At 52.3% G+C, this 27,327-nt stretch overlaps 2 protein-coding genes across 2 annotated transcripts in view; one reads left to right on the top strand and one right to left on the bottom strand.

Moving 5' to 3' along the window:
- NID2 (nidogen 2) overlaps positions 1-11,739 on the top strand; it is a 17,958-nt gene extending 6,219 nt beyond the window's left edge. The window contains 26 exon segments of the mRNA XM_029963624.1: positions 401-633; positions 848-1,230; positions 1,895-2,059; positions 2,134-2,364; positions 2,869-3,069; positions 3,199-3,417; positions 4,100-4,243; positions 4,563-4,691; positions 4,775-4,803; positions 4,806-4,827; positions 4,830-4,919; positions 5,011-5,130; positions 5,213-5,458; positions 6,171-6,253; positions 6,255-6,317; positions 6,319-6,409; positions 6,553-6,587; positions 6,589-6,734; positions 6,736-6,773; positions 6,896-7,065; positions 8,176-8,305; positions 8,495-8,666; positions 9,176-9,333; positions 9,916-10,039; positions 10,772-10,884; positions 10,967-11,739. Of these exon segments, the coding sequence (XP_029819484.1) occupies positions 401-633; positions 848-1,230; positions 1,895-2,059; positions 2,134-2,364; positions 2,869-3,069; positions 3,199-3,417; positions 4,100-4,243; positions 4,563-4,691; positions 4,775-4,803; positions 4,806-4,827; positions 4,830-4,919; positions 5,011-5,130; positions 5,213-5,458; positions 6,171-6,253; positions 6,255-6,317; positions 6,319-6,409; positions 6,553-6,587; positions 6,589-6,734; positions 6,736-6,773; positions 6,896-7,065; positions 8,176-8,305; positions 8,495-8,666; positions 9,176-9,333; positions 9,916-10,039; positions 10,772-10,884; positions 10,967-10,977 (3,546 nt within the window). The 3' untranslated portion in view covers positions 10,978-11,739.
- Positions 11,740-11,897: 158 nt separating this feature from the next.
- On the bottom strand, positions 11,898-26,675 carry RTRAF (RNA transcription, translation and transport factor). The gene is made up of 8 exons (XM_018088330.2): positions 26,542-26,675; positions 25,138-25,262; positions 23,719-23,818; positions 20,881-20,967; positions 19,647-19,735; positions 16,520-16,588; positions 13,049-13,097; positions 11,898-12,279 (listed from the first exon to the last, which is right to left on the bottom strand). Exons 1-8 carry the CDS (start codon positions 26,600-26,602, stop codon positions 12,125-12,127), a joined length of 735 nt encoding a protein of 244 aa, XP_017943819.2. The 5' UTR covers positions 26,603-26,675; the 3' UTR covers positions 11,898-12,124.
- Positions 26,676-27,327: the final 652 nt, after the last annotated feature.

Raw genomic sequence — 27,327 nt, 5'->3', positions numbered from 1 at the left:
CAATCTGTGCCAGGGCCTCACCACCCTCACAGGGAAAAGTTTCTCCCCAATATCCCATCTAATCCTTCCCTCTGGCAGTGGGAAGCCATTCCCTCTTGTCCTGTCCCTCCAGGCCATTGTCCCCAGTCCCTTTCCAGCTCTCTTGGAGCCCCTTTAGGCACTGGAAGGGGCTCTAAGGTCTCTCCAAAGCCTTCTCTTCTCCAGGCTGAACAATCCCAGCCCTTCCATCCTGTCTCCATAGATGTGCTCTCTGATGGAGGGCTCTTTTGGGGTGCTTCCCTGCGCTGTGGTGTGTGGGGAGTTGCCAGTCACATCCTCGGTCTCCATCCCCATCTCAGTCCTCCACTGGGGTCTTCCTGCCCCTCCGTGACATCCATCTATCCCACCCTCCCTTTGGCAGCTCAACACCTTCCAGACAGTCATAGCCTACAGCGACGAGGACACCTACACCATCTTCCTCTACCCCGATGGCGGCCTCCAGTTCCTGGGGACACGGCCCAAGGAATCCTACAACGTCCAGCTGGAGCTGCCAGCCAGGGTGGGCTTCAGCTGGGGGGACGGCGACGACCCCAAGAGGGACGGGCTGTTCCACAACCTGGCCAGCAGCGAGCAGGCTCTGAGGAACCTGGAGCGGTGCGTGGTGCCGGGGGGGGCTCTGTGGGATGGGCAGGGGGAGCAGGGTCACCTTCTCCCTGCCCTGGAGCCTTTTAAAGGCTGGAAGAAGGAGGGGAATGAGCTGGGGGTGCTGCATTTGGGGTCCCGGAGGGGTGGTGTGGAGCAGGAGCACCTTTGGGATGGGTTTGCCAGCACGGCTCTGGTGGATGCTCACGTGTGCTGCTGTCTGCAGGGAGAGCAACACGGGGGTACCTGGAGTGTGGGTCTTCCGTGTGGGCAGCGTGGACCACGTGGAGCCAGGAGGCAGCGAGGCACTTGGTCCTGGAATGCCGCAGAGCCTCCCTGTGCATCCTGATCCCGACTACACCCGCACACTGTACAGCCATGCTGACCACGCATCCACGGAGCTGCCAGCACAGCATCCCAGCCATGGGTCCCGCACCCCAGTGCTCCTGGGCTTTGTCCCTGAGAGGAGGGATGCCCAGGAGCGGAGCCGCCGGCTCTACCCCGACGGGGACGGTGACACCCGGCAGAGCTACTCTGCCAACCCCTCTTCCTACAGCTCCGGGCACCACGGCGTCGGCGTGGAGGAGGACGTGCATTTCAACCCCGACGGTGAGTGGCCACAGCCCTTCCAATGACCCAACGGGGACAATGACCCAGCGGGGACAGTGACCAAATGGGGACAGTGACCGAGCAGGGATGGCTCGTGACGGGTGGCTCCCTAAAAAAGGCCCCTTGCTGCAAGTTTGTCCCTTCCCAAGCAGCCAGGGCTGGAGCGAGTGTGGGCTGGAGTTGCTCCTGCAAAGCTGCTGCCCTTCCAGCTCCTCTCCCCCCAGCCAAATCCTGCTGCCAAGGGGCTGCTGGAGCCATACAACCCTGCCTGCTGGGTTTGCCAGTGGAAGCTCATGGGGTGGGATTCTCAGGGGGCAGGTCCTGGCACAGGGACAGGGTTGACCTTTCTGCCCTCCCCACCACCGAGCCAGCTGTGGAACCACTGTGGCATGTGCCTGGGGGAGCAAAGTCCCGTCCCCAACCAGCTGTCTCCCAAAAATACCCAGGAATTTGATCTCCTGCCCTCTGTCAGATCTGCCTGAAATCGGGCAGCAGGTTCCAAACCCTCCACCACCTCTCTGCATCCCGGGTGACTTCCTTGGGAACCACTGCCAGCTGGCCTGTTTCCCAGCGGTGTTTTGGGGGCCAAGAAGGCAAGGCGCCCACCCCGCAGTGAGGAGTGGCTTTGTCACCGTGTCCCAAACCCTTTTCCCCCTGCCCCCAGTGTTCACCTACAGTGCCTCCAGCAGGGAGACCTGTGCCCAGCACCACGGGCGCTGCTCCCCACACGCCTTCTGCACCGACTACGCCACCGGCTTCTGCTGCCACTGCCGGCGCACCTTCTTACGGGACGGGCGGCAGTGCCTGCCCGAAGGTACGGCGGGGCGGGCGGCGGGGAACGGGCAGCCCTGCCTGGGTGGCCACTGCAGGGGTGCCCTCTCCCTGACCAGGGCCGTGCATCGCCTCACGGGAAGGTGAGCGGGAGCCTGACGGTGGGACGGGCGTCCGTGCGCTTCCAGGACGTGGACCTGCACGCCTACATCGTGGGCAGCGACGGCAGAGCCTACACGGCCATCAGCGGGGTGCCCCAGCCCGCTGCCCGCGCCCTCCTGCCCCTCCTGCCCGTCGGGGGGCTCTTTGCCTGGCTCTTCGCCCTGGAGGAACCCGGCTCTGAGAACGGATTCAGCATCACCGGTGAGCTGGGATCCGGGATGCGCCATTGCTCCGAGGGACGTGGCTCCTCAGAGTGATGTGTGGCCTGGGGTGGGTGATAAGGGGCTCAGGGCAGCTCCAAGGCTCCTCCAGCCTCCCCAGGTTCTGCTGTGCAGGATGGGCAGGAGGAGCAGAGCGATCTTCTCCAGCCCCTGGAGCCTTTTAAAGCCTGGGGGAAGGAGGGGAGTGAGCTGGGGGTGCTGGGCTGCGTTGGGAAGCTCAGCCCCCCATGCACTGGAGCTGCATTTGGGGTCCTGGAGTGGTGGTGTGGAACAGGAATGGTGTCTTTGGGGTGGGTTTCCCAGAACAGCTCTGATGGATGTTCATGTGTGCTGCTGTCTGCAGGGAGAACAACACAGGGGTATCCAGCACGTGGGTCTACCATCTCATGGGTGTGCTGGAAAGGTGGGGAGGGATGCCTTGGGGCTGTAGCCCCTAAAAATCCCAAAATCCTTAAAATGATGCCTGTTTCCTTTTCCTGTCCAGGTGCTGAATTCACCCAGAGCCTGGAGGTGACCTTCTACCCTGGGGGGGAGACAGTCCAGGTCACTCAGACAGCCGAGGGCCTGGGGCCGGACAATTACTTGAGCCTCAAGACGCGCATCCAGGGAGAGGTGCCGTTTCTCCCGGAGAACGTCACTGTCCACGTCACTCCCTACAAGGAACTCTACTACTACTCCAGCTCAGGTAAGACCTGTGCCCACCTGGGCTCAGTTTCTTGCACACCATCCCTGCGTGCCCCAAAACCGCCCGAGGCACGGCGACACTGCAGCCGTTTTTCCCGCATCCCATGGGGTTTTCCTTGCCGTCCGGCAGCCGTGACGTCCTCGGGCCAGCGGGAATACGTCGTGGCCGCGGGAACAGCCAACCAGACCTTGTCCTACCGCCTGCGGCAGAACATCACCTTCTCCGGGTGCTCCCACTCCCGCCTGCCCGCGCGGCAGCAGCTCAGCGTGGCGCGTGCCTTCGCCCTCTACGACGGCCAGGAGCACGTCCTGCGCTACGCCCTGGCTGCCCGTGTTGGCTCGGCACAAGGTGAGCGCCAGCACCCACCCCCAGGGTGCCAATCCAGGGTGCCACCCCCCCGGGCCAAGGGATGCCGGGTTCTCCTGCCCGCTCCCAAAGTGCGGCATGCTCGCTTTGCCCAAAAACGGCCAAAAGAGAGGGGGTCTCATTGCAGGTACAACTTCTTCGTGAGGGGTAGAGGAGGGGCGGGCGCTGATCTCTGCTCTGTGGGACAAGGGACAGGACCTGAGGGAATGGCCTGCAGTTGTGTCAGGGGAGGGTTAGGTTGGACATTAGGAAAAGGTTCTTCCCCCTGAGGGTGACTGGGCACTGAACAGGCTCCCCAGAGCAGTGGGCACGGCCCCAAGGCTGCCAGAGCTCAAGAAGCATGATCCTCTCAGGATGATGCTCTCAGGCACATGGTGTGACTCTTGGGGATGGTCCTGTGCAGGGCTGAGGGTTGGACTTGATGATCCTTGTGGGTCCCTTCCAGCTCAGCTTATTCTGTGATTCTGTGATTCTGTTTTCCAAGCAGCTTGAGCCTCAGCACTCCTGGCATGGTGGGGTTGCACCCAGGGTGGCAGTGGGTGGTGTGGCCGTAGTTCCCTGCATGGGTGCTGCCGTGATGCCTGCATCAGATACAAGTGGGCATAGTCACTCCCTGTGTCTCCCAGACCTCTTCTTCCCCCGTTACATCCCTCTGTGCCCACAGATGGTGCCGGGAATCCCGCAGTGAACCCGTGCCATGACGGCACACACGGGTGTGAGGCACCGGCGCGCTGCCAGCCTGGAGCAGGGATGGAGTACACGTGTGAGTGCCCGACCGGGTACCGCAGAGACGGACGGGGCTGCCGAGGTGAGCGGGGCTGGGGTGGGCGCTGGAGGGGGGCTGGTGGACCCTGTCACCCATCGGGCACTGTGGTGGCCACTGACATTTGGGCTGCTGGGATGTGCCACGGCGTTGCAGCACTTGTGATCTCCTGGAGCTTCACCAAGGATATGAGGGGAAACTGAGGCAGGGTGCTGGGATTCCCAGGGGAAGCGCTCCACGAGCATCGTGGGGATGAAGGATGTGGCAGATGTGGGATGGGCAGTGTGGGGCAGGACATTCTCCCCCAAGACCAGGAGCACCCAGACTCCAAAAACGGGTGCCTGCTGTCTCCCCCTTCCTCTAGATGTGGACGAGTGCGCCGAGGGCCTGAGCCGGTGCGGCCCCTTCACCGTGTGCCTGAACGTGCCGGGCAGTCACCGGTGCGAGTGCCGCGGCGGGTACCGGCCGGCGGGGGACGGGCAGGCGTGTGTGCGTAAGTCTGGGGTCAGTCTGGGGTCTCCCCCACTCTTATGCCCCACAGACATGCCCCTATCGCTCCCTCCCCTGTCCCCGCAGCGCTGGCCCCGGCGAGTGACCCCTGCGAGGGAACGGGCGGCACCCCTGTGCGCCGGGGGCCGCGCGCGGTGCCTGTCCCGCGGCGACGGCCGCCCAGCCTGCGAGTGCCTCCCGGGATACACCGGCGACGGCATCCACTGCTCCGGTACGTGGGTGAGGGAGGGACCGCGGGGCTCCCACACCGCGCAGCTGCCGGGGCACCCTGTCCTGGCTGACCCCCTCTTCCCTGTGCGCAGACGTGGATGAGTGTGCCGAAAACCCGTGTTACCCGGCCGCCACCTGCTACAACACACCGGGCTCCTTCACCTGCCGGTGCCGGCCTGGCTATGAGGGCGACGGCTTCCGGTGCATGTATGGTAAGGGTGCCCGCTCACCTCCACGCCCTCTCTGCCCAGGGCAGCTTCCCTGGCCTCACTCTCCCATTTTCTGGCTTCCCAGTGGCGGGAGGGAACCCGCAGCGGCTGACGCCCTGCCAGCACGAGCAGATGTACCCGCGGGAGGTGCCACCGGGACCCTCGCCCGTGGGAGGCAGGCACGTGCCCCAGTGTGATGAGGAGGGTCGGTACCGGCCCCTGCAGTGCCACGGCAGCACCGGGCACTGCTGGTGCGTGGATGCTGCCGGGCAGGAGATCGCCGGCACACGGACAGCACCGGGCACCACCCCGCCTCGCTGCGGGAGCCCAGGTCAGTGACACCCCACTGCGCTCAGGGGGGAGAGGGGACGTGGGTCGGGTCCTTTGGCATCCCTCTGGCATCCCAGTGGCATGCCAGTTTGGCCCAGGCACCAGCAGTGTGGGGACAAGGAAGCCACAGCGGAGGAGACTCACAAACTAAATGGCCACAATCTAAACCCCAGCACCTCAACACGAGGAATAACTTTCCACTGAGGGTGGCAGAGCACTGGAACAGGCTGCCCAGGGAGGGCATGGAGTCTCTCTCTCTGGAGATGTTCCACATCCACCTGTGTCACCTGCTCCAGGTGACCCTGCCCTGGCAGAGAGGTTGGACTGGATGATCTCCAGAGGTCCCTTCCAACCCTAATAATTCGGTGACCCTCTGTCCAACTGCCTGGCTCGAGGCTTCACTGCCAAGGCCTGGGGGCAGGGTGCTGCCAAATGGGTGCTTGAGCACATTGGGGGGCTCCTGGGTGTTTAGGGCACCCTGGCCCATGGGGTTACACTGCACTGGCCACTGGGACACCTCCTGTGTCGAGTTGTGATGGAGGGGACAGCTATGGGGTGTCGAGGGGGCTGGAGAGGGGCAGCCCCATCCACCTCAGCCCAAGGGGTGCACCTACAGCCTGGGGTGAAGTGGGGCCAAACCCAGGTGCCAGGTGGGTCCAGGGGAGCTGCGTGGCAGCCCCTGAGCCCGGGCAGGGGGAATTTGTTGCTGGCAGAGTCCATCCAGCAGCTGACGCCCTGCGAGCACGCGCGGATGTACCCGCGGGAGGTGCCACCGGGACCCTCGCCCGTGGGCGACGGGGCACGTGCCCCAGTGCGACGAGGAGGGGCCGGTACGGCCCCTGCAGTGCCACGGCAGCACCGGGCCACTGCTGGTGCGTGGACGCTGCCGGGCAGGAGATCGCCGGCACACGGACGGCGCCCGGCACCACCCCGCCTCGCTGTGGGAGCCCAGGTCAGTGCCCGGGGGGGCATCCTCAGCGTGGAGGGGGCACCCAGCAAGGAGAGGGGGGACCCAGGGCTGTGGCAAAGCCCTGAGCCCCCCGAGCTCGCAACAGTGGGGGTGACTGTGGCCTTTTCCCCCCCCCCCATTTCCAGAGCCACGGAGCAGCCACCCAGCATGTGGCGAGCGCTTGGCGGCAGAGCCTGCTGGAGCACTACGGGGGCAGCCCCCGCGGCGACCAGTACGTGCCCCAGTGCGACCCCCAGGGACACTTCACCCCGCTGCAGTGCCACGGGGACAGCGGGTACTGCTGGTGCGTGGACGAGAGCGGCAGGAGATCAGGGCACGCGCTCGGAGCCCGGAACCGCCCCGCCATGTAAGAGCTGAGCGCCCCAAAGTGGCCCCTGCTCCCTCCTGCTCGCTCCTGCTCGGGTGTGGAGCTGAGCCGTCTCTCCCTGAGCCCTCTCTCCCTCCCTGTTCCCGCTGTTCCCGTGCCAGGTCTCCCCAGCGTCGCGCCGCCCACCGTCCAGCCCTCGCCCCGGCCCGACGTGTCCCCACCGACCACGGGGACCTTCCTGCTCTACGCTCAGGGACAGCAAATTGGATACCTCCCGCTCAACGGGACGAGGCTGCAGAAGGAGGCGGCCAAGACCCTGCTCTCCCTGCATGTACGGTATCCCTGGGGATGGGGGGCGGGGGGTGGGAATACCAGAGGGAGTTTGGGAAAGGCTGGTGCGTGTTTCACACCTCCCTGGACCACTTGTCTGAGCTGTGATGGTTTGGGGGGGGTCACCTCTTGAAGGTTGATGTTGTTTTGTGGGGACATTGGCTGTGCTGACTTGGTGCTGAGGTGGCACTTTTGACAAGGGCCTGGAGTGCCTGGACAAGGGGGAATGGCTTCACACTGACAGAGCAGGGTTAGATGGGATATTGGGAAGGAATTCCTGGCTGGGAGGGTGATGAAGCCCTGGCACAGGTTTCCCAGAGAAGCTGTGGCTGCCCCATCCCTGGAAGTGTTCCAGGCTAGGTTGGACAGGGCTTGGAGCAGCCTGGTGTGGTGGAAGGTGTCCCTACCCATGGCAGGGGGTGCAACAAGATGGTCTTTGAAGTCCCTTCCAACCCAAACCATTCCAGGATTCTATGGAGGAGTGTTCTCACCTCTCCCTCCGCTCTTCCCCAGCAGAGGGGCAGGTCAGTGATGGGTCCCAGACCTGGGACTGCCCACAAAGAGAAGGATCCTGGGTGCTTCCAGAGCTCCCCAAAGTAGGTCATGGCCCTGGGCTTCCAGCTGCACGGCTCTACTGCAGCCTTGCCTTTTCCCTTCCTCGGACTCCTCTTGGAATGTGGCCATGTGCATCTCCAGCCAGGCCAGACCAAGGGGGAGGAACACTGAAAGCTGGACCACGACCCTCCCTATACCCCAGGGATTAAACACTTTGCCAAGTATTCCCTCTCCCCATCCTGAAGGTCATTCCTGGGGCTGGCTTTGCTCTTGGAGCAGCCTCGCCTCGAGGCAAGGGGTCCAAATCCATCTGGCTGTGGGTGTGTGCCTGCACCAGCTGGCCTAAAATCCTCTGCTGCAGGATTCCGCTGGGAGGGTGCAGTAAGGACCCGTTGGAGTTGGTTTGTGCTGGAAAAAATGGGATTTGAGTGTCATTACCTATTGCTGTATCCCTCAGTGTGCGCCGGGCAGCTCCCACTGCCAGCTGGTGGGATAAGGATGCTCAGTGAGCCTCCTGGCAGGATTTCACCCCGTGTCCCTCTCCCAACCTTGCCAGGGCTCCATCGTGGTGGGGATCGACTATGACTGCCGGGAGAAGATGATCTATTGGACGGATGTGGCCGGACGGACCATCAGCCGGGCGAGCCTGGAGCCAGGGGCCGAGCCGGAGACCGTCATCAACTCAGGTGTGTCCCCGTCCCAGTGACACCTGCTCCAAAGCCACATCAGCAGGTCACAGCTCCGGGACTGTCCTGTTCTGGGCTCCTCCACCCGTGCTCCCATTCCCCGGTGTCGGGTCAGGAGGGCCGTGGGGGGCTCTGAGGGATCCCGGAGCAGCAGTTCCTGAGCCGCTGGGCGTGGCCTTTCCCCGGCAGGACTCATCAGCCCCGAGGGCCTGGCCGTGGACCACCTGCGCCGGGCCATGTTCTGGACCGACAGCGGGCTGGACAGGATCGAGAGGGCGCGGCTGGACGGCTCCGAGCGGCGCGTGCTCTTCGACACCGAGCTCGTCAACCCCCGCGCCGTCGCCGTGGACCCCGTCCGAGGGTGAGCAGCGGCAATTCCCGAGGGATTTGGACACCAGGTGCGAGGGTCGACCAGATGCGGCCGCGCCAAGGCCCCATCCTGACCCTGGGAGCGGCTCCGCTGCGCCGCACACCCCGCAGGAGGGGTTGGCTCCGTTCCCCGGCCACGCTTTTATTTGGTAATTCAGCATTTGGCTGAAGCTGCTGTTTCAGTATCAGGATGGACATTATTTTTGAAAGCTCTGAAACGCTCCTGGCGTTTGGAAACACAAGCTGTGCCTCCAGGGTGCTGTTGTGATACAAAATGTGCTACTCCTAAGGCTCGCCCTCGTCTGGGAGCTGCAGTTTGGGTCATAAACATGTTTGATATTGCTCTGCTTTGCTTTCAGGGATATTTTCCTAATCAAATAAAGATGTTTCAGGCACTGATAAGGGGAAAACCAGGCCTTGCTCCTGACAAGAACCAAATGAAGGGATAATCTCCCGCCACTCCTTACTGTTGTGTGTCCTGTTTGTGCATTATTTCCCAAGAAACCTTTACTGGACGGACTGGAATCGTGAAGCTCCCAAAATTGAAACTTCCACTGTCAATGGAGCCAACAGGAGGGTCCTGGTGCACACAGACATCGGTTTGCCCAATGGCCTGACGTTTGACCCCTTCTCCAAGCTGCTGTGTTGGGCAGATGCAGGTAAGGTGAGCTCCCCTGTTGTGCCAGAGTAGAGCTGGGTTGCATATTGGAAGAAATTTTTTTCATGGAAAGGGTGGTCAGGCATTGGAACAGGCTGGCCAGGGCAGTGGTGGAGTCCCCCATCCCTGGAGGGATTTAGAAGCCCTGTGGATGTGGCACTTGGGGACATGGGGCAGTGGTGGCCTTGGCAGTGCTGGGGGAACGTTGGACTCGATGATCTTGGAGGGCTTTTCCAACCTAAACGATTTTATGATTCTACATCCTTAGGCTTAAAAGCTGCTTCCAAATGTAGTAAATCAGGAAAAGGTTTTTCACCCATAGGGTGGTCGGGCACTGAACAGGCTCCCCAGGGCGGTGGTCACGGCCCCAAGCCTGACAGGGCCCAAGGAGTGTGTAGACAAGGCTCTCAGGCACATGGTGAGATTTTGGGGGTGTCCTGTGGAGGATCAGGAGTTGAACTTGATGATCCTTGGGACTCCCTTCCAACTCAGCATATTCTATGCATTCTATTGTATGAAATACAAAGAACGTATTTGCTGGGGTGTTTTTTTGTGGTATGATAAATACCTTGTGTTTGAACAGGCACAAAGCACCTGGAATGCACATTCCCTGATGGCACAGGCCGGCGTGTCATCCAGAACAACCTCAACTACCCCTTCAGCATCATCAGCTACGCCAACCACTTCTACCACACGGACTGGAGACGGTGAGGGGGGAGAAGCCACTCCCTGCATGGCTGGGAATGCTGAGCTCCCTCCAACAGCTGGGAGCCAGCCTCCATGATTCCCTGAGAGCAGCCTGGAGGGGTTTTGTGCCAGAGGGGGAAAACAAAGGCTGTCCCCAGCCTGCTCCCGAGTCCTGGAGCCTCACCAGAGCTGTCGTGGCTCTCTAGAAAGCTGAACGTGGGTTCAGCAACACCCGCTTGTAAATCTCAGCACAGAGTTGTTTAGACACAGCCTCAGCTCTCTGGGAGGGACAGAAATAGTGGTTTGTTTTTTTTTTCTAAACTAAAACTTGGCCCAAGTCTCCAAATCTAGATTAGGGCAAAGCAGAGATTCTGTCCTCAGCCGTTCCCTCTGCCCCGACACCCAAAGGCCTCGGCACCAGGAACTCGCCTCTGTTCCCACTCCAGCTGGAAGCTCTCAAAACTCCCATCAAATCTTAGATTACAACAAACACTTAAGTGCTTGCCACGCTTGGAGGAGACTCTCAGGGAGATAATCTCTCCTTGGAAGGCTCTTTCTGTGGCTGCATCAGCGGAGAGAAATGCACTGAATGAGCTGGAGGGAGCTTTTATGGGGCAGATTTCTTTCCACTTGTCCTGCAGGTGTTCAGACCAGTCTTTTTAGCTGCCTCTGTTCTTAAATGCACATAGAGAGGGGGGGGGAAAATCAAGATTTATAGATGAATAAAGCACTTCTCCCCCTTTTTTCCCCAGGGATGGGGTGATAGCTGTAAATAAAGACACCGGCTCCTTCACCGATGAGTATCTTCCAGAGCAGCGATCCCACCTCTATGGAATAACAGCAGTTTATCCCTACTGCCCTGGAGGTAAAACCCACCCCAAAACCCACCCCCTTGTGACTCTCTGATGGCTGCTTGACACACTAAAACTACCCTTTTCCCCCTGCAGCAAGGAAATAGTAACTCCCAGTTTCAAGGAATCAACAATCTTTGCACCCAGAAGAACTTCAGACCCAGAAAACTGTCACTGCATGAAAGGAGGGAAAAGCCCTCAGCCAAGGCCAACCAAGCAACCTGCTTTCCTGCAAAAAGTATTTTTTTTTTTATGGTTATACCTCAAGACTTTACTACTGTATTTTTTTACCGAGTGGAAAACATTGATATATTACCAAAAAAAAAAAAATGGTCCTGGGCATCTCAGGCCATTACTCAAACTCTTGCTTAATGCAAGAAGGTTTAAAATGTAGCTTTTTTTTTTTTTTTTACTCAAATGTTTTATTTTAATGGAAGAAGAATGGATTAATTTTTAACTTGTTTGACAATCTGACCAACAGGTCCTTTTATCCAAAAAAAAAATTAAGTGCCTATGGGAAGCTTTGGATGCAGTATCTCGCTGGGTCTAAATAACCTACAGCCCTGAAGACAGAGACTGTGTGTGCTCCAAAAAAGGTGCAGAACAGGGACGTGACGTGGCAAAGGCATTGAAGATTTTTCCAGAAGATGATTCTGTGTTCTCACCACTGCCTCAATGCATGTCTTTTAGTATTTATATTAGAAGAATATGCTAGAATTGATCTGTTCATGCTTGTTGGTTCTTCCAAGTGCCTTCATAGACCTACCCAGTGTAGACCAATACATGTTCAGAAATACCCAGTTACCTTGTAATGCTTCACTTTTTCTAGGTTACTTCAATAATTGAATAAAGAGGTTGGTTTAAGTTTCCCTTTGGATTTAGTTTTTTAAATATTTCAGGGGGGGAGCAGCAAGCAAGCCAGGAGCAAGCTGTTCACAGGGCAGGACCTCAGCAAAAGAGGGTTTTATGTAACGCTCCCCTCTCGACACGAAGCCAAACACAATTGAAAAAGAGGGGAAAAAAGTCTTATTTGCCAACCCAGAGCTAACCAGAACAATTTGTCTGTTTTCTCCAATCTCATTTATTTAAAGAAAAAAAAAAAAAAAGACAATTCATTAGAAGTCAGAATTCAATTTCCTGTTTTCTTTCCAAACAGTGAAACAATCCCGTTTCAAGCCGCATGCCGGAGTACGGGGCTGTACGTGGTTCCTACTTGCACTAAGCACACACACAGGGCTGGAAGCCTTTATCCCTTCATCTCCCAACTTTCCCCAGTCTGTGGTCAGTCTTGGGATCAGCGATAATGGCCTGGACAGCTACGATGGCTTCGTTAATCTTGGTCTGCAGCTCCCGGAGCTCCTCTATGTGCAGCAGGCGGAGGATCTGGGCAGCCTCGTTGATAACAGCATCTGGGGAGGGGCAGGAAGAGAAACTTTCATTCCATCCATCATTTTTAGCTCACAGGAAGGACTTAAGAAGAGCTTAATTGGAGCTGGTGGTTGTGGTTTCCAGGCTGGCGATAGGAAACAACTTTCCCTGCTGCTACAGAGGGATGGGGTGTCCTCCAAAACCTCACCCAGCCCTCAAAAATCCAGGGTTGGGTCAGAGAATCAGAGAATCACAGACTGGTGTGGGTTGGAAGGGACCTTAAGGATCATCTCATTCCAACCCTCTGCCATGGCCAGGGACACCTCCCAGTGGAAGGTTGGTATGAAACATTCCAAGCAGCAATTTAGGTGGCGTGGAGCCAGACTAGTGGAGTCCCAGGTCACCTGGTCATTCTTTATAAATAACCCATCAGGTCACGCCAACTTGAGCTGCCTCCATTAGGTTTTAGGTAAATCAGGCAGCTAAAATCCCTGGAAGCAGCACAGATGTCCTCTGCTGGTAGCAGCAGGATTTACAAACAGCAGGATGCATTCCTTCCTTCCTTCCGCTGGGAAACGTGGCTGCCACGAAAAGCTGTTATTTAAACATGACTCTGAAACAACATCTTCCCCAGCTCAGATTTAGGCTTTTCTGTTCCAAACCCAAATGCTCAGGAGTGCTCATAAATAACCAGCTGGGAGGGAGGAATTCTTTCCACTCCAGGGTTTTTTTTACTGGACACATCAGCTACATATTTGACAGTAATAGGCTCTGTGGCTGTTTAAAAGTAACATTAGGAGAAGTGCTCACCTCCCGTGTCAAATCCAAGAATGTGCTTTTCCAGAGCAACAGGCAGACCCTTGGAAAAGAAAAAAAAACGTGTTCAAATGCAGTTAAAAATGTATGTTTGGTAAATAAAAGCAAGTAATGGCAGCAGGTAACTCTGGAGGAGAAGACACGAGTTTTGCTTGTGTGTGTTTGGTTACACAAGTCTCTGTCCTGAAACACCAGAGTTTTATTACAGAAAAATCTGCCTGGTTAATAATCCCCTGAGTTGTCAAGCAAACCCCATTGGACACACACTGCCTGCATTCAATCCTTAAAAGGCCAACACCAGGACTGGGAGAGAACACCCAATCCAGCAGCATCGCTCCCCAGGCGAACAAAAACCCTGCACAAACTGGGCTTTCTTAGAAACTTCTGCCTTTAAACAGCTGCCAGGTTTTAAGCACTGGATGATTCAAAAGAGCTGCAAAAACGCTCTGTAGTAAGAGTTTCTCGAGCTCACAGCTTCCAGCAACATCCCCCAAAGCATTTGCTCAAGTGTTAAGCTCAGGAATAAACTAAACATTCAATTTTCTAAACACTTGCTCTATTAAAACACTCCAAGGCAGAGTTTATTAGTGGTCATTTACAAGCATTGCTCTGTTTCCTTTACCCTCTCCAGCTGTAGAGGAGCAGTCACGCTAAATAATTATCACCATGTCTCAAAATGCACTTAAAATTAGACTTAAACATTGCAAATCTCAGAATTTCCTTTTGCTGCCTCAGTAATCTTTTTTCAACGTTTGCCAAATGTTTTGCATTTGGCACAACAAAAACATTAAAGCTCTGTACCACCAGTTTCTGCAGTGATGGGGTTGTAAAGCTTCTAAATGGTGAGGATTTCATTTAAAGGCTTTTATACACGTGTAAAAAAAAAGGATCTGAGTTGATCAAAATACACATTAAATACAAAATGGTGACTGCAACTCATTACTTACCCCATTTTCAAAAAGTGGTTCTTTTCCATGGCTTTTATAGGAAAATATATGTATTTTTAAGATTGCAGTCGAACATCTCCACTGTTAAAACTGGTGATAAAAATGCCCCTAATGCCACTTCAAACAGACTCTAGCAATATATCAGACTTCCTATGTGTACTTTTAAAGAAATTAGGTTTATACTTGAGGCTGCAAAGAGCTTCCTGCCACCCTGGTGTGTTTTTTGGTGTTTTGGTTTTTTTTTTCCAGTCAGTTCTTTGTGGATGAATTTCCCCAAGGCCACTGCAGGTTCCCCCAACACTGAGTGTCACCTTCACCTGGTAGCACAGCATTCCTCACCCTGCCTCCTTCCCACACTCCCTGTGTTTGTTGCTTTTTGGGAGGTGGGAGCTGCCTTTGGAATCCCCCCAGCCCACACCACAAGTAAAACAAACACATCCTCCTTTGCACAGCAGCTTCAGGCACATCAGGGACTACACAGACCATTTCCAACCTCATTCCCCAAAAATTTAATTTATAAATGCTGCACAAAACACTTGCAATGGGCCTGACCACCACGGACAACTCCCCTGTAGCAGGAAGTATTAAAAATAAAACCAAATTCCCTGGGAGTGGGAGGAAAAAAGAGTGTCCAGATTTCACAGCAGGGGATAAAAATACCCACTTTGTCGTGCTTTCAAACATATCCCCCCCAGGGAGCATCCCTAAAGTGATCCTGAAGGGCATCTGTTGTACTTGAACCTACCTGGGATACACTCACCAGGGGAGAAAAACCCAAGATAAAAGGCTGTCAGCATAAATCTGACTCCTGTCAGTATAAATCTGAACTCACTGAATTGCCAGCCATTCAAAGTATAATCTAAAAATCATATCTTACCTCGCAAATATCTTGCAATATCTGACCTTGACCACCCAACAAGATAAATCTCATTTTTACTGGGTACATTTAAACCTCAACCACAGCAGTTTGTTTCCTCAGCACCACCCTCACCCCCATCCTTCAGTCAGAGAACATCTCTCCACCTATTTTACCTTTTCCCACTCTATCTTGATCTCACCAAGAAGGCAACTGGTGATATTTTGGGTATCAAGCTGTCTGCCATGAGCAGCCACAGCTTTTATTATTCATAACCTGTTTCTGAACACACAAAGTGCCACTGGCCAGCGTTTTGGCCATTAGCAAACCTGTCAAAATCAGCAGCAGAGCTCTAATTTTCCTTTCTTTTTATCCTGCAACCCTCTGCTTTGAAGATATTTTCTCCACTCCCCCGACACATCATGATGTTGATGATCTCTGCTGGCACAGACAAAGCTGTTTTCCTGCCTCTATCCCCCTGCTTTTTCTCCACCTCCCTTGAAATTCAGCATTCCCAAGGAGGATATGCTCCCAGTAATATTTATCACAGTCAGTGGCATCTCAACCTGAGACCTATCGAATATGAGCATCTCCCTGTCAGGAAAAAAATTCCCAGTTCCTCAAGGAAAATCCCATCTTGATCCCTGTGTGTCAGCTTTGCAGCTATGAAAACAACAACTAAAAGCTGGTTTTTATTATTATTATAGAACTTAAAATGAAGACAAGTCTCAGCTGCTTTCATATTTTTTTGCTCTTTTAACAGTTTTATGGATATACAAGTCCAAAGCTTTGATTTACTCTTCCAAGGCTTCTGGCAATTACTGCAACTCAGAGCACCTGTGGTTCCCTGTTGGAAAACATCCCCGGCAGTGTGATGATAATAAATAAATCATGGACTGTTGTGAGCAGCTGCCAGGAAAGATGAAGGGATTTGGGCTCTTTGAGCAGATCCAGTCACTTTATCAGGGACTCTCGTACTCAAACACCTGATACACCTGCAGGGCAGGTGAGGCCTTTCCCAGCTGTGTCCAAACTCAGTGCCAGCAGCTGCTGTGCCAAATGCCAGAGAGATGAGCAGAGAAGTGGAATGCTGAAGAAATGACAAGCTGAAAAACCCCCCGGAACACCTTCCCAACAGAGGTTACAAAAGAATTCTGCAGAATCTGAGTTTAAGGGTGGAAGTTTCCTTCACCATCTCTTTTTCTGGGGGAAGAGAGGAGGGAGGAGTTGGATGACCAACATCTCATGCCCCAAACATGAAGTGTATGCACAAAACCAAACACTCCACACAAGGAATGTTTCAACCTGTTTGCACAGCCAGTGCTGCTGATTCCAAGGAAAAGCTGGGCCATACATTTCTTCTCAGACTTGCTGCACTGAACAGTCAGGGTAATGCTCTGGAAAATAACTAAGGGAAAAGCTATCCCATGATACATTACACAGATATATTTGTATCCAACTGAAACAAAAAGAGCTTTGCCTACCACCCTCCACAATCCTCTGAGTGTGTTGGGACCAGGGTGGTGAGGATAAAGGAAGCTTCCACCACCCTCCTAAAGGAAGTGTTGATACAGAACTGGCTTTGCCTGAGGGGACAGACATTTCTCATCATTAATTGATATGGAATAATTAACCCTGGACACATGGAATGTGCATACAAACCTCCTTGGACTGACTGGCCTTGGCGATGGCGTCCTGCGTCAAACGCTCCTGAACCAAAATGCGAATTGCCTGGGAAAGACATGGAAAGGTGAGAGGAAATAACCCATGCCTTGGTGCATTTCTCAGTAATTCCAAGGGAAAAGGAGCCAAAATTATAACTCAGCATAACCTCAAACCCAGTTTTGTGACAGTTTTTTCTGGAGAACTCTTTCAGACCTCAAACCTTTTCATTTCATTTCACTCCCGGTGTCTCACGCGGGTGTGTGAAGCAGCTTAACCAGAACAGACAAGGACATTAATTCCACATGAGTTATTTCAGCCACTCCTGGGCCAGAAACTGCAAAGTACAAGGAACAGCCCAAAAAGCTCATGATTTTTAGCCTGGAGAAAAGGAGGCTCAGGAGGGACCTTCTAATCTACAACTCCCTGACAGGAGGGTGGAGCTGGAGCGGGGAGGGGGTTGGGACCTTCTCTACTGGTAAAAAAACACAAGACAAGAGGAAACGGCCTCAATTTGCACCAGGGGAGGTTAAAATTGGATATTATGAAAAATTTCTTCCCCAAAAGGGTTGTCCAGCCCTGGCACAGCTGCCCAGGGCAGTGGTGGAGTCCCCATCCCTGAAGGGATTTCAAAGCCGTGTGGATGTGGCACTTGAGGACATGGGGCAGTGGTGGCCTGGGCAGTGCTGGGAGAACAGTTGGACACAATAATTTAAAGGCCTTTTCCAACCTAAACAAGCTGATCACAATCCCAAAAGCAGCAGCACCACTTTTTCTGTGATCTCACACCTCAAACGCTGCACCAACGTAGATTCTTCAGGAAGGAAATCCTGCTTCAGGATGGAATTCCTGCTAACAGCACCTCCTAGTAGGTGCTGGACCACCTTCCATATGCAGAGAAACCCGGAGCAAGGCCATCCACCCAGGTTTTAAAAGAGACTGAGAGGAGAGAGGAGTTAATTTTAGACTCAGGAACAAGAACAGCCTCGACTTTGACAATCCTGCTGCTCATCCGTTCTCACTGGCTCCAGCACATGGGATGAAATCCTATCGGAGCCATCAGTTACTGATCCTTTCCAGCTCTAAATGCCTCTAAGAATAACTGCAGGAATACCAGGCAGGCAGACTTCCACAGGAAAGAAGAACTGGGTCTGTCAAACACATTCCTCAGACTTTCCCTGATGAGCAGCCAAACGTGGCAGAAGCAGCTTTACCAGTTCGTGTTTCTCTCCCAGGATTTCTCCCAGGTTTGGTCATGATTAAAGCTGAGCTGATCCTAGAAAGTTCCCACAAAATACTTCTAGAAATCTTTCTAACTGAAGAGAATAGCCTGGACAGAAGAATGATCTGATGAGGATTTTACCAGTAAATTCCAGCAGTGAAACCAGACCTTGTGAAAGAGAATTCCGAGTGCCTTTTGCCTTAGAACACGGATATCCAACTGTGTTACCCAGATGCTTCCTGATCAACCTGCCAGATTTAAATTAATAAAATGGGATTCCAAATATCTCTGCTTGCTCTGGGCCAGATGTCTGTGGTGTGCCTGCACCCTTTGGCTCTCCCTAAGCATCCTCTCCTGAGCGTCCAAGCCTTAACAGGGATCATAAATTCCCTCCGTGTGCACTGAAAACCTGCTTATTGTGGTGTAGAATGAAAAGTTTCACTGACACCTTCTAAGATCACCAAGCCAGCACTGCTGTTGTTCATGCAACATGGATTTTCATTGCAGGGATTTACTCTCACTGTAACTAACAGCAAGGAAATTCAGGCTGGTTTTGTCCAGCCGCGTCTGTACGAAAAAAGCAAGCCTAGAAATGTAGGGACAGTGACAGAAATGGAGAAACAGTGACAGAAATGGAGAACCAGTGACAGAAATGGAGAAACAGTGACAGAAATGGAGAAACAGTGACATAATTGTAAATGTATTTATGCAAAAAGCACATTCTATCTCTTCCAGCTGCCAGGAGCAAATTTGACGGACCCAGTAAAGTTTGCCAGCCCTGGACAATCCTGCAAGAAGAGGTGAAGGAATTCTGTCTGGAAAGAGCTGAGTTCATGCTGCAGATCCTCAACATCACCATTCCCAGCGTCTCCTCTCTCTACCTCATATCCCTTTTCACTGGTTTTTGTAGGATTTTAGGTTGGTTTTTTTTTGGTAGGGGTTTGATTTAAGATCTCCACTGCTTTTTAAAGATTGATGAAGGGTTGAAGGGTTATTTTATCTTCCCAAAAAAGGAGGATACCATACTGGAGAGACTGAGAAAGAATGGATGGGATAACTGCAGGCTGAGAATTCCTTAAGAAACCAGGCTACCAGGATAACCCTCTTTCAGTAGACCTGTTACAGACTTACACACACTAAACAAACTCCAATACTCCCGGTGTTTAGTTTCTCCAAAATAAGTTTGGCAAATATCACAACTACTGTCATGAGTGGAACTATAGGGGTTTTTTTCCAGTGAAATGCTTTTATTTTGGTGCCAAAGAAAACTCAGCTTATTTCCATATTTATGGCACGATCAAGTAGGAACTCGGGATTGCTACGGTCTCATAAATAAATGTATTTAAAAAATACAGTATGGGATTGACCCCAAATCTACTGAGTTCCACCAGTAAGTCCCAAATTTTCCTAAAAGCATAAAAAATATGCTTTAGAAAATTAATTATCCTATTTAGTGAGTTTAAAAGCCATAATTAGTTGTCAAAACTAAATTGACTCTAGTAATGACAAGGAATAAACAGTTCATAGGACCAAGAGAAGGAGGAGGAAACTTTTAACTGTGGGTCTCCCTTGGATGTTTGTTTTAAAACATCCTCTGCATCATTAGCTCCTACATTTTCAAGTTTCTCTGAATTTCTAGCACTGGAATACAACCTTCTCCTTTGAGTATGTTCCTCAAGGAACTCTGCTCCAACTGAACTGTTTACCAAGGTAATTACCCCTGCATTAATTTCCAGGCTTTATGTTCTTCCCTGCTTGAAAAGACACAGAGAATAAGGGTTTTTTTTTCCCATTTGAGCCCAAAAATTCATATTTATCAGTAACTCTGCACCTCAAGCTATTAAACACATACCAGGCACTGGGGAAAAGAAGGAAGAAGGGAGATGGGAAAAGTGGGAAACTCACCTTGAGCATCACCAAATAATCATCGTGGCGCTGGATCTGAAGCAGATTAGCCAAAGCCATCACTCCAGCCTTGAAATCAGGATTATTCACTGGAAAATAACCATTATCATTAAAAATATATGCTACTTTAACTGATTCCAGAAGATAAAACTGGCTTCCTGACTCCATGGTATTGGATTACTCCCTGGAAGTGTTCAGAGCACAGGTGGATGTGGCACTTGGGGACATTATTTAGTGGTGAACATGGCAGTGCTGGGTTAATGGTTGGACTTCATGATCTTAGAGGGCTTTTCCAACCTTAGCAATTCCATGACTCCAAGGCCATGGATACATAGCAGCAAGGAACCACCTAATCTGGCTGCAGAACAATCAACACTGGGCTTCACAACCAGGCAAAGTCTTTGAAAATAAAGCAAGTTACATGCAGGTGTTTATTTTATATCTACCTACATATAAAAATAAAATATAATATTTATAAATATAACATATAAATACAAATATTCACATCTGCTGTACAGATATTTATTTTACACACTTTTATCACTGTGGAGCAGAACTGTGCCTGCTGGGTGAGGGCAGCACCAATTCCCAGCTGCCTTTTTGTAGGAGGAATGGGAAAAAAACCATGGGGATAATTTTACAGCTATTTTCCACCACTTCCACTTTTAGTGAGAAAAAACCCAAAATTATTATGACAGGAACAGCTGGGGAAGACTGAACCAACACATAACACCTGACAGCATGGAAGTAACCAGCGTGCAGTCATGATTCCTTGGATTTTTTAAAAATTTTTAAGGTATTTTGCTATTTCCCCCTCACCCACAGTAAGTATTTATGATTTACAGAACTCTCTGCAAAGCTGCCAAGGTAAACACCCTTCAGCTGCTCCTTCACTGCCAATAAGAGCCCTCTCTAATTATTCATATCTGGGCACCTCCTTCTGCTGGGAAAGATTCTCCCTGTTGCCCTTCTTTTCCCAAGAGGAGAAGCTCACATCCATATGGAATTCACAGTGGAGCAGTTCCTCTTTAACAGGAGCACAGAAACAACTCTAACTCTCAAACCACTGTTCACAGAGAGGCACTTCCAGCAGGTGTAAAATACACCAGCTCTGCACTCCTGAAGCTTTAAACTGGGCTTTAAAAACCTGCATCACGGGATTAAACAACTTCAAAACTGAAGAACACACAGGCCAGGGAACCCATTCCCATCCAGGAGGTTGGTGCACACTCACCATCCAGGTTAATCAGTGGCTCTGCATTTTTGGCTGTGTTGTCAGTGTTTTTAGCACCATCAGGGGTAGAATCCTTATATTTATCAGCTGCAAAATTAAGAGACAAACACGAACACCGTTAGAGCCAGTGACAAAAACAACCAGTTCCAAGTTTAGCACCAAGCTGGAGTTTGCTATACCTGGATTTTTTGGGGTGTTTTACTTATCCAAGAGCCTTCTGAGCTTATAAACTGGTATTTTGGAGCTCCCTACTAATGTTCCCAAAGGCTGAAAAGCAGAGTGCAGGTATTTATATCCCATCCTTGTGTGGGGCAGAGCTCAGCCCTGCAGGAATTATAATGGAAAACAGCACTTTGGCTGTTATTTTTTTGTCCCCCCAGTAATTACATTTGCATCCCCACTCTCACTACAAGGAGATGAAACTGCTGTGACTGTGGAGATTTGACTCAACTTTTTCATAACCTTGTCCTAGTTCCCAAGGGTTCCAGATCTACTCCCTGTAAAAGAAGGGTCTAAGAATAACTTATTGGAATAAGTGTAGTACTAAATATAATGCATTTAATACACTTCAGAGGAAGTTCTCATAAAGGCAATCCCACAGGGAGAAGGGGATAAATATGTACAATGGGGGTTGCTCTATCCAGAAATTAAATAATAAATGCAATTATGCTACTGCAGCCCCAGGGGAGCTGAAAAGAAAGAGTATGGGGCGAAAACAAGCACATGGAATTGTATTTATTTTGTTTAAAGATAGCAAAATATGCTTTTGACATTGACTGAATTTGATGAATATTTCACAAAAGCACTGTGAATTTGTCCAGGGGAAGGTGTCCCTGCCCATGGCATTTGATGGCAGCTGACACACCCCACACCTGGGATGACATTCCCAGCCTGTGGGGTGCCAGGCTTGTGACATCACAGCACGTCTGGCGACACGTGGTGGGTGACAAGTGACAACCAGAGCTCAGGCTCTGTGAGCTGGGCCCAGGGTGAGCTGAGCAGAGATCCCAGCAGGATGTTCAGACTCCGTGAGCTGGGCCCAGGCTGAGCTGAGCAGCGATCCCAGCAGGATGCTCCGAGCGGAGCTTCCCCTGCTCCTGACCCTCGGTGTGTCCTGGCTCTTCCCCCGGGACAGCGGCTCTTCCTGCCCTCCCTCCTGGGCCACCCTGGTGTGGGATGTGCCTCCCCCGCTGCTGGAGCAGGAGGGCACTGCCAGGAGGGGCATCACCACCCCACAGGTGGTTTTTTGGAGCACCTCAGCCCTGTGCCTGCTGCTCCTGGGGTATCACCTTGGGCGCCTCCTTGCCAGAAAAGCCAGGAGACCCTGGAGAAAGGTGAGGGAACGGCAGGAGGGTGGTCTGGGAGCCCAAGGGGAGAAGGAAGGTCCTCCCCAGCCCTTTGCCAGCCCCAGGAGGCAGAGGTGGGGCTCAGCCACCATGGGGGAAACCAGGACAGGTTGAACATCCCTGCCCACAGCAGGGGGTTGGAACAAAACGGTCTTTAAGGCGCCTTCCAACCCAAACCATTCCATGATTCTGGCACAAGCTGTGCCTGGGGGGCAGCCCAGCCAGGCTTGAGTCTCTCTCCAGGAGAGGCCAAGCCCATCATCCAGAGTAGTCTCGGCCCCCTGAGGCCCCTCTGCCCTTTCCATCACAAGGCTCCCTGCCCTGTGCCTTCCAGGTGAGACCCTCAGAGATCACCTGCCGGGACGGTTCCTGCTGCAAGTCCTACTGGCTGATGCGCCGGCTCAAGGAGGATCCCGAGCTGATGAAGCGCTTCCGGAAGCACCTGAGCAACTGCAGGACATTTGCCCTGGACAAAATTCAGGTCAGGAGGAACCTGGCCCGGCTGGAGATGCCCCTGCCCAGGGCAGGGGTTTGGCCTGGAGGGTCTTTACAGGTTCCTTTCAATTTACAGGTTCCTTTCAACCCAAACGGCTCTGTGACCCCCCAGGCAAGGCAACAAGAAAAAGTGGGAAAACTTGGAAGAGGAGATGACAGACATTCCCAGCTCCAGCAGGGTTCTCGGGAAGGCAGAACACTGCAGGGGTCGGAATGAGCTGTGCTGTCCCTGTTCCTTGGGCCACCTTGGACAATAAACGTTTTAGATGCAACTGTGTCCAAGGTAAAAATAGCATGGAATGGATGCTCCAAGGAAAGGTACATTCCCTACAGAGGGAAGTGACGCTGCACAGGGACACTGCAAAGTGCCTCTGAACCAAAGGGAAATCATATCCATGCCAACTGTTCAGGCTTCTCCACAGAAAAAGCAGGAAACAAGAAGACTTGCATCAGCAGTTAAAAAAAATTAAAAAACTGGACCCTCCTGCACTGCCCATGAACAACATTATTCCAGTAATTAGTCCCACAGGATTAAGTGAGGCTGCTCTCTCATTCTCAGTTAAACACATTCAAATGCCTGCACAGACCACCATAAAATTTTATTTCCTTAGGTAAGATATAAAGGGCCTCCAAATGAGCTGGAGAGATTTTGGACAAGGGCCTGGAGTGACAGGAAAAGGGGGAATGGCTTCCCACTGACACAGGGCAGGATGAGATGGGATATTGGGAAGGAATTCTTCCTTGTGAGGGTGGTGAGGCCCTGGCAGAGGTTGCCCAGAGAAGCTGTGGCTGCCCCATCCCTGGAAATGTTCCAGGCCAGGTTGGATGGGGCTTGGAGTACCTGGGCTAGTGGAAGGTGTCCCTGCCCATGGCAGGGGGTTGGAACAAGATGGTCCTTAAGGTCCCTTCCAACCCAAACCATTCTGGGATTCCATGAAAATAAAGAGAAACCCCCATTTCCCACCCATTCTGAACCATTAAATCCATTCCCTCATACCATTGTCTCCATACTCCAGCCTAACAGCCAAGCCAAGAAGCCAATCCACTGTTTCTTGTCGTTCCTGTATTTTGAAGGGACAGTTCACGTCCTTCATGTACTGAGGAGCAAAGAGAAGAGAAAACAAACAGATGTTACTGACCTGTGTGAATTAATCTGGAGCACAGAACTGTTGTGGGAACAGTCACTCTCCCACAGGCCTTACAGGTAGAAGACATTAATTAACAAGAAGCATCATTGTGAAATTCCTGCTGTGGCATCTGATCCATCCAAGAGATATTGGAGTGTCCCAATCCACCTCTAACTTTGAGTCTGACTTTTATTAAAAAGGAGGTGCCACTGCTAAATGTTATTTATTGCCAGGCTGCACCCAGAGAAACCAACACACCCTTTCTTTGCTCTCTGCTCATGTTACAGAGCAACTGCAGCATGGGAAAGGGGAAAAAATGGCAGCAAAAGCTTCCCACCCGGAGCAGGAAGGAGGAATGAGGCTGCCTAAGGCTTTCACAATGCTGAAACCAGAGGATTCCCAGGGGCAGCAGAAGTAATTCTCCCTTTTTTAGGGATTGTGTACAACAAGAGAGGACAGAAAGTGGCTGACATTCTGTCTCTGCTCTTCTCAGCCCAGAACACAGGATCCAGCCCAGGCTGCTGCCAAGACTCCCAAAGGCCAGGACATTCTGTTGTGTCCCTTTGCTGCCAGTAATTCCAACAACATCTACATTTATCTATAGAATATTGGAATGATTTAGGATCCCCCTGCAAAGCCTGAGCACTGCAACTCCTGGGCAGTGAGTGCAGCACGTTGATTCCAGGGGGAAAAAAAAGTGGGATGAACGGGCTCTGAGCATTACAGAGCAGCACTTTCAGCTCTTTGCTGGGCTGTTTGGAAAAAAAAGGGAAATGGGAAGCAAGAGGAAAAGCTCAACAGCCTCGTGGTGACTCAGAATGTCAGGAGCACAGAGGAGATCACCCATGCAGGATGGCTTTGTGCCAGCCATGGAAAGCCATCCATCTGGAATGCCACGAGGTGCAGAGCTGTAGCTTTCTTCCACATGCTGGCACAGCCTAACCCACTTTCCTTTTGGTACATGGGAATCATTAATGCAGAAAAGAAGCTGTTTATTTGCAGCCAACCTTCCTTCTGCTTCAAGAGCTGAGTCAAATCAGGAAAAAAAAAAAAAAAAGGGATCAGGGTGGATACTCCACCTCTTGTACAAGCTGAGTGCAAACCTTCTACAAAATTCTCCCACCTTAATAACTCCCCCAGTTTGGCCTCAAGAATACATTTAAATTCCTAGAAATATAAGAGTTCACTGACAGGACATATACTCAGAGTCATTTCCATTCAACAACTGCAGCAGCTGTTAAACATCATTTACACCAACACTTGGAAGTGTGTTTGGAACAAGGAAATACCTTCTCAAAGGATTTGGGCCAGTCATCACTGTGGATGTTCCTCAAATTCCCTCGGTCTTCGATCTTGTAGTGTCTGATTTTCTGGTCTTCCAGCCAGACAATAAAGTTCCTGAATTCTGTTTCATCTGTTGGGAGAGGGAAACAAAGCAGGAATTAACCAATAGTTTAAAGGCAGAAACAAGACTTTATTTTTTTTATGGTAAAAGCACTCGAGGGCATCAGTATTTGTATGAATTGGATCAAAACTTAAAGTATATATATATTTCTATCTAACACTAAAATCATGTATCCCCTGACCAATAACCAACCCCGAGTGGTTTCCATCTTTCAAGTCACTTCAAACTGGCTTGTAACTGACTGACTACAATACAAGGCATCAGCCAACAGGTTGGTTTTGTTGGGAATACCATTATAACTTATCAAGCAAAGAGGAAAAGTGAAAAAATGAGAGAGAAATTCAGTTTCTAGCTCTGTTTTCCAGACAAACAAGACAAAATTCCTCCCCCAAAAAAACACCACACAGATGTCGTGGCTGCAAAGGCATTTTCTTCCTTTACTGTTGACTCAACTCTTCTTGCCTGTTGATTCAAAATCTCGTTATTTGGGAGCTGGAATTCCATATACAAAGGCTGTGGTCCACACAGGGATATTCAGACTGGATGAAGCAATTGGTCTGTACCTGTGCTACGGTGACAGAACCCACTTGTGGACACAGTAGGTCACATCTCTGGGTGTCACCAGCCCTCCAAAACCTTTTGGCATTGGAGGAGCTTTAATCATGGAATTCTGGAATGGTTTGAGCTGGGAAGGACCTTAAAGCTCATCTCGTTCCACCCCCTGCCATGGGCAGGGACACTTTCCACCAGCCCAGGTTGCTCCAAGCCCTGTCCAACCTGGCCTTGGACACTTCCAGGGATGGAGCAGCCACAGCTTCTCTGGGCAACCTGTGCCAGGGCCTGCCCACCCTCACTGCAAAAAAATTTAATTCCTATTTATAATAAGAAACAGAGACACGGTCACAGCACACACAAAGGAAACCTTCGAGTAAGACCTTCTAAATTTTCTAAACTGGCAAAAGGAACCTTTTAAGCGAAAAAAGAAGAAACGGTTGACCGGGAGGAACTTGGGACACGCAACAAAAAAGATGCGAGCACACAACATCCCAGTAAAACCACGCGATTTTATTATCATGTTGCAAATATTATCGTGTCCCAAATCCTGCGCTGAGCCCGGGGAGCTGCGACGGGAGCCCAGCAGACCCTTAACTAGCTTATCCTAATTAACAGACTAGAATTATGAAGTGGTTTGGGTGGGAAGGGGCCTTGAAGCCCGTCCCGTGCGCGGGGACACCTTCCCAGACCAGGTCTCTCCAAACCCCGTCCCGGCCCCCCCTCAGTCCCTCACCCCTGCAGTTGAACCCGGCGGGGTTGTGGTAGTCGAGCGCCGAGAGCTTGCGGCGGAACATGGTCCCGGTGATCCGGGTGATCCCGGTGATCCCGATCCCGGTGGTGCCGGTCCCGGTGCCGGTCCCGCCTCCCCCGCTCAGGCCGCGCCGACGTGACGGGCCCGAGCGAAGGAAGCGTCCGCCCCCGGCCTCGCGCTCCGCTCACCCATTGGCCAGCGTGCTGAGCGGCAGGCGCGCGGGGACCATATCAGAGCGGCGAAGGGCTGCCGGCTGAGGGGAAGAGCGGCGGCTCGCCCGGCCCTTCTCAGGGACACGGACGGAAGGGGCCGGGCCGAGAGAACGGGCTCGGTATGGCGGTTGGAACCTAGCGGTGTGGGCGGGGTCCTGCATTCAGGCGGAGGGGCCTGTTGCCGCCGCAGTGCGAATTGGGGGTGTGCGCTGGGCTGTACTGGGAGCCGTACTGGGAATGCTGGGTAGCTGTACTGGGACCACTGGGGAGCTGTACTGGGAATGCTGGGTACCTGTACTGGGAGCCCTGGGCAGCTGTACTGGGAGTGCTGGGAGTATTGGGGAGCTGTACTGGGAACACTGGGGAGCCGTACTGGGAGTGCTGGGGAGCTGTACTGGGAGCTCTGGGAGTGCTGGGAGCACTGGGGAGCCGTACTGGGAGTACTAGGGAGCTGTACTGGGGGTGCTGGGGAACTGTACTGGGAGTGCTGGGAGCACTGGGGAGCTGTGCTGGAAGTGCTGGGTACCTGTACTGGGAAGATGTACTGGGGATCACT

This window comes from Manacus vitellinus, unplaced genomic scaffold (genome assembly GCF_001715985.3).
Source record: "Manacus vitellinus isolate BGI_N305 unplaced genomic scaffold, ASM171598v3 scaffold_103_pilon, whole genome shotgun sequence".
NCBI lineage: Eukaryota > Metazoa > Chordata > Aves > Passeriformes > Pipridae > Manacus > Manacus vitellinus.
Note: the sequence above shows the minus strand (reverse complement) of the source record. Positions and strands in the feature narration are given on the sequence as shown.

Excerpts from the sequence above, each read along its gene's own strand:
- RTRAF (XM_018088330.2), bottom strand. The coding sequence starts at position 26,602 with ATGTTCCGCCGCAAGCTCTCGGCGCTCGACTACCACAACCCCGCCGGG. Across the intron at positions 25,263-26,541 it reads CGCCGGGTTCAACTGCAGGG|ATGAAACAGAATTCAGGAAC; the intron begins GTGAGGGACTGA and ends CTCTCCCAACAG. Across the intron at positions 16,589-19,646 it reads ATTATTTGGTGATGCTCAAG|GCAATTCGCATTTTGGTTCA; the intron begins GTGAGTTTCCCA and ends TGTCTTTCCCAG.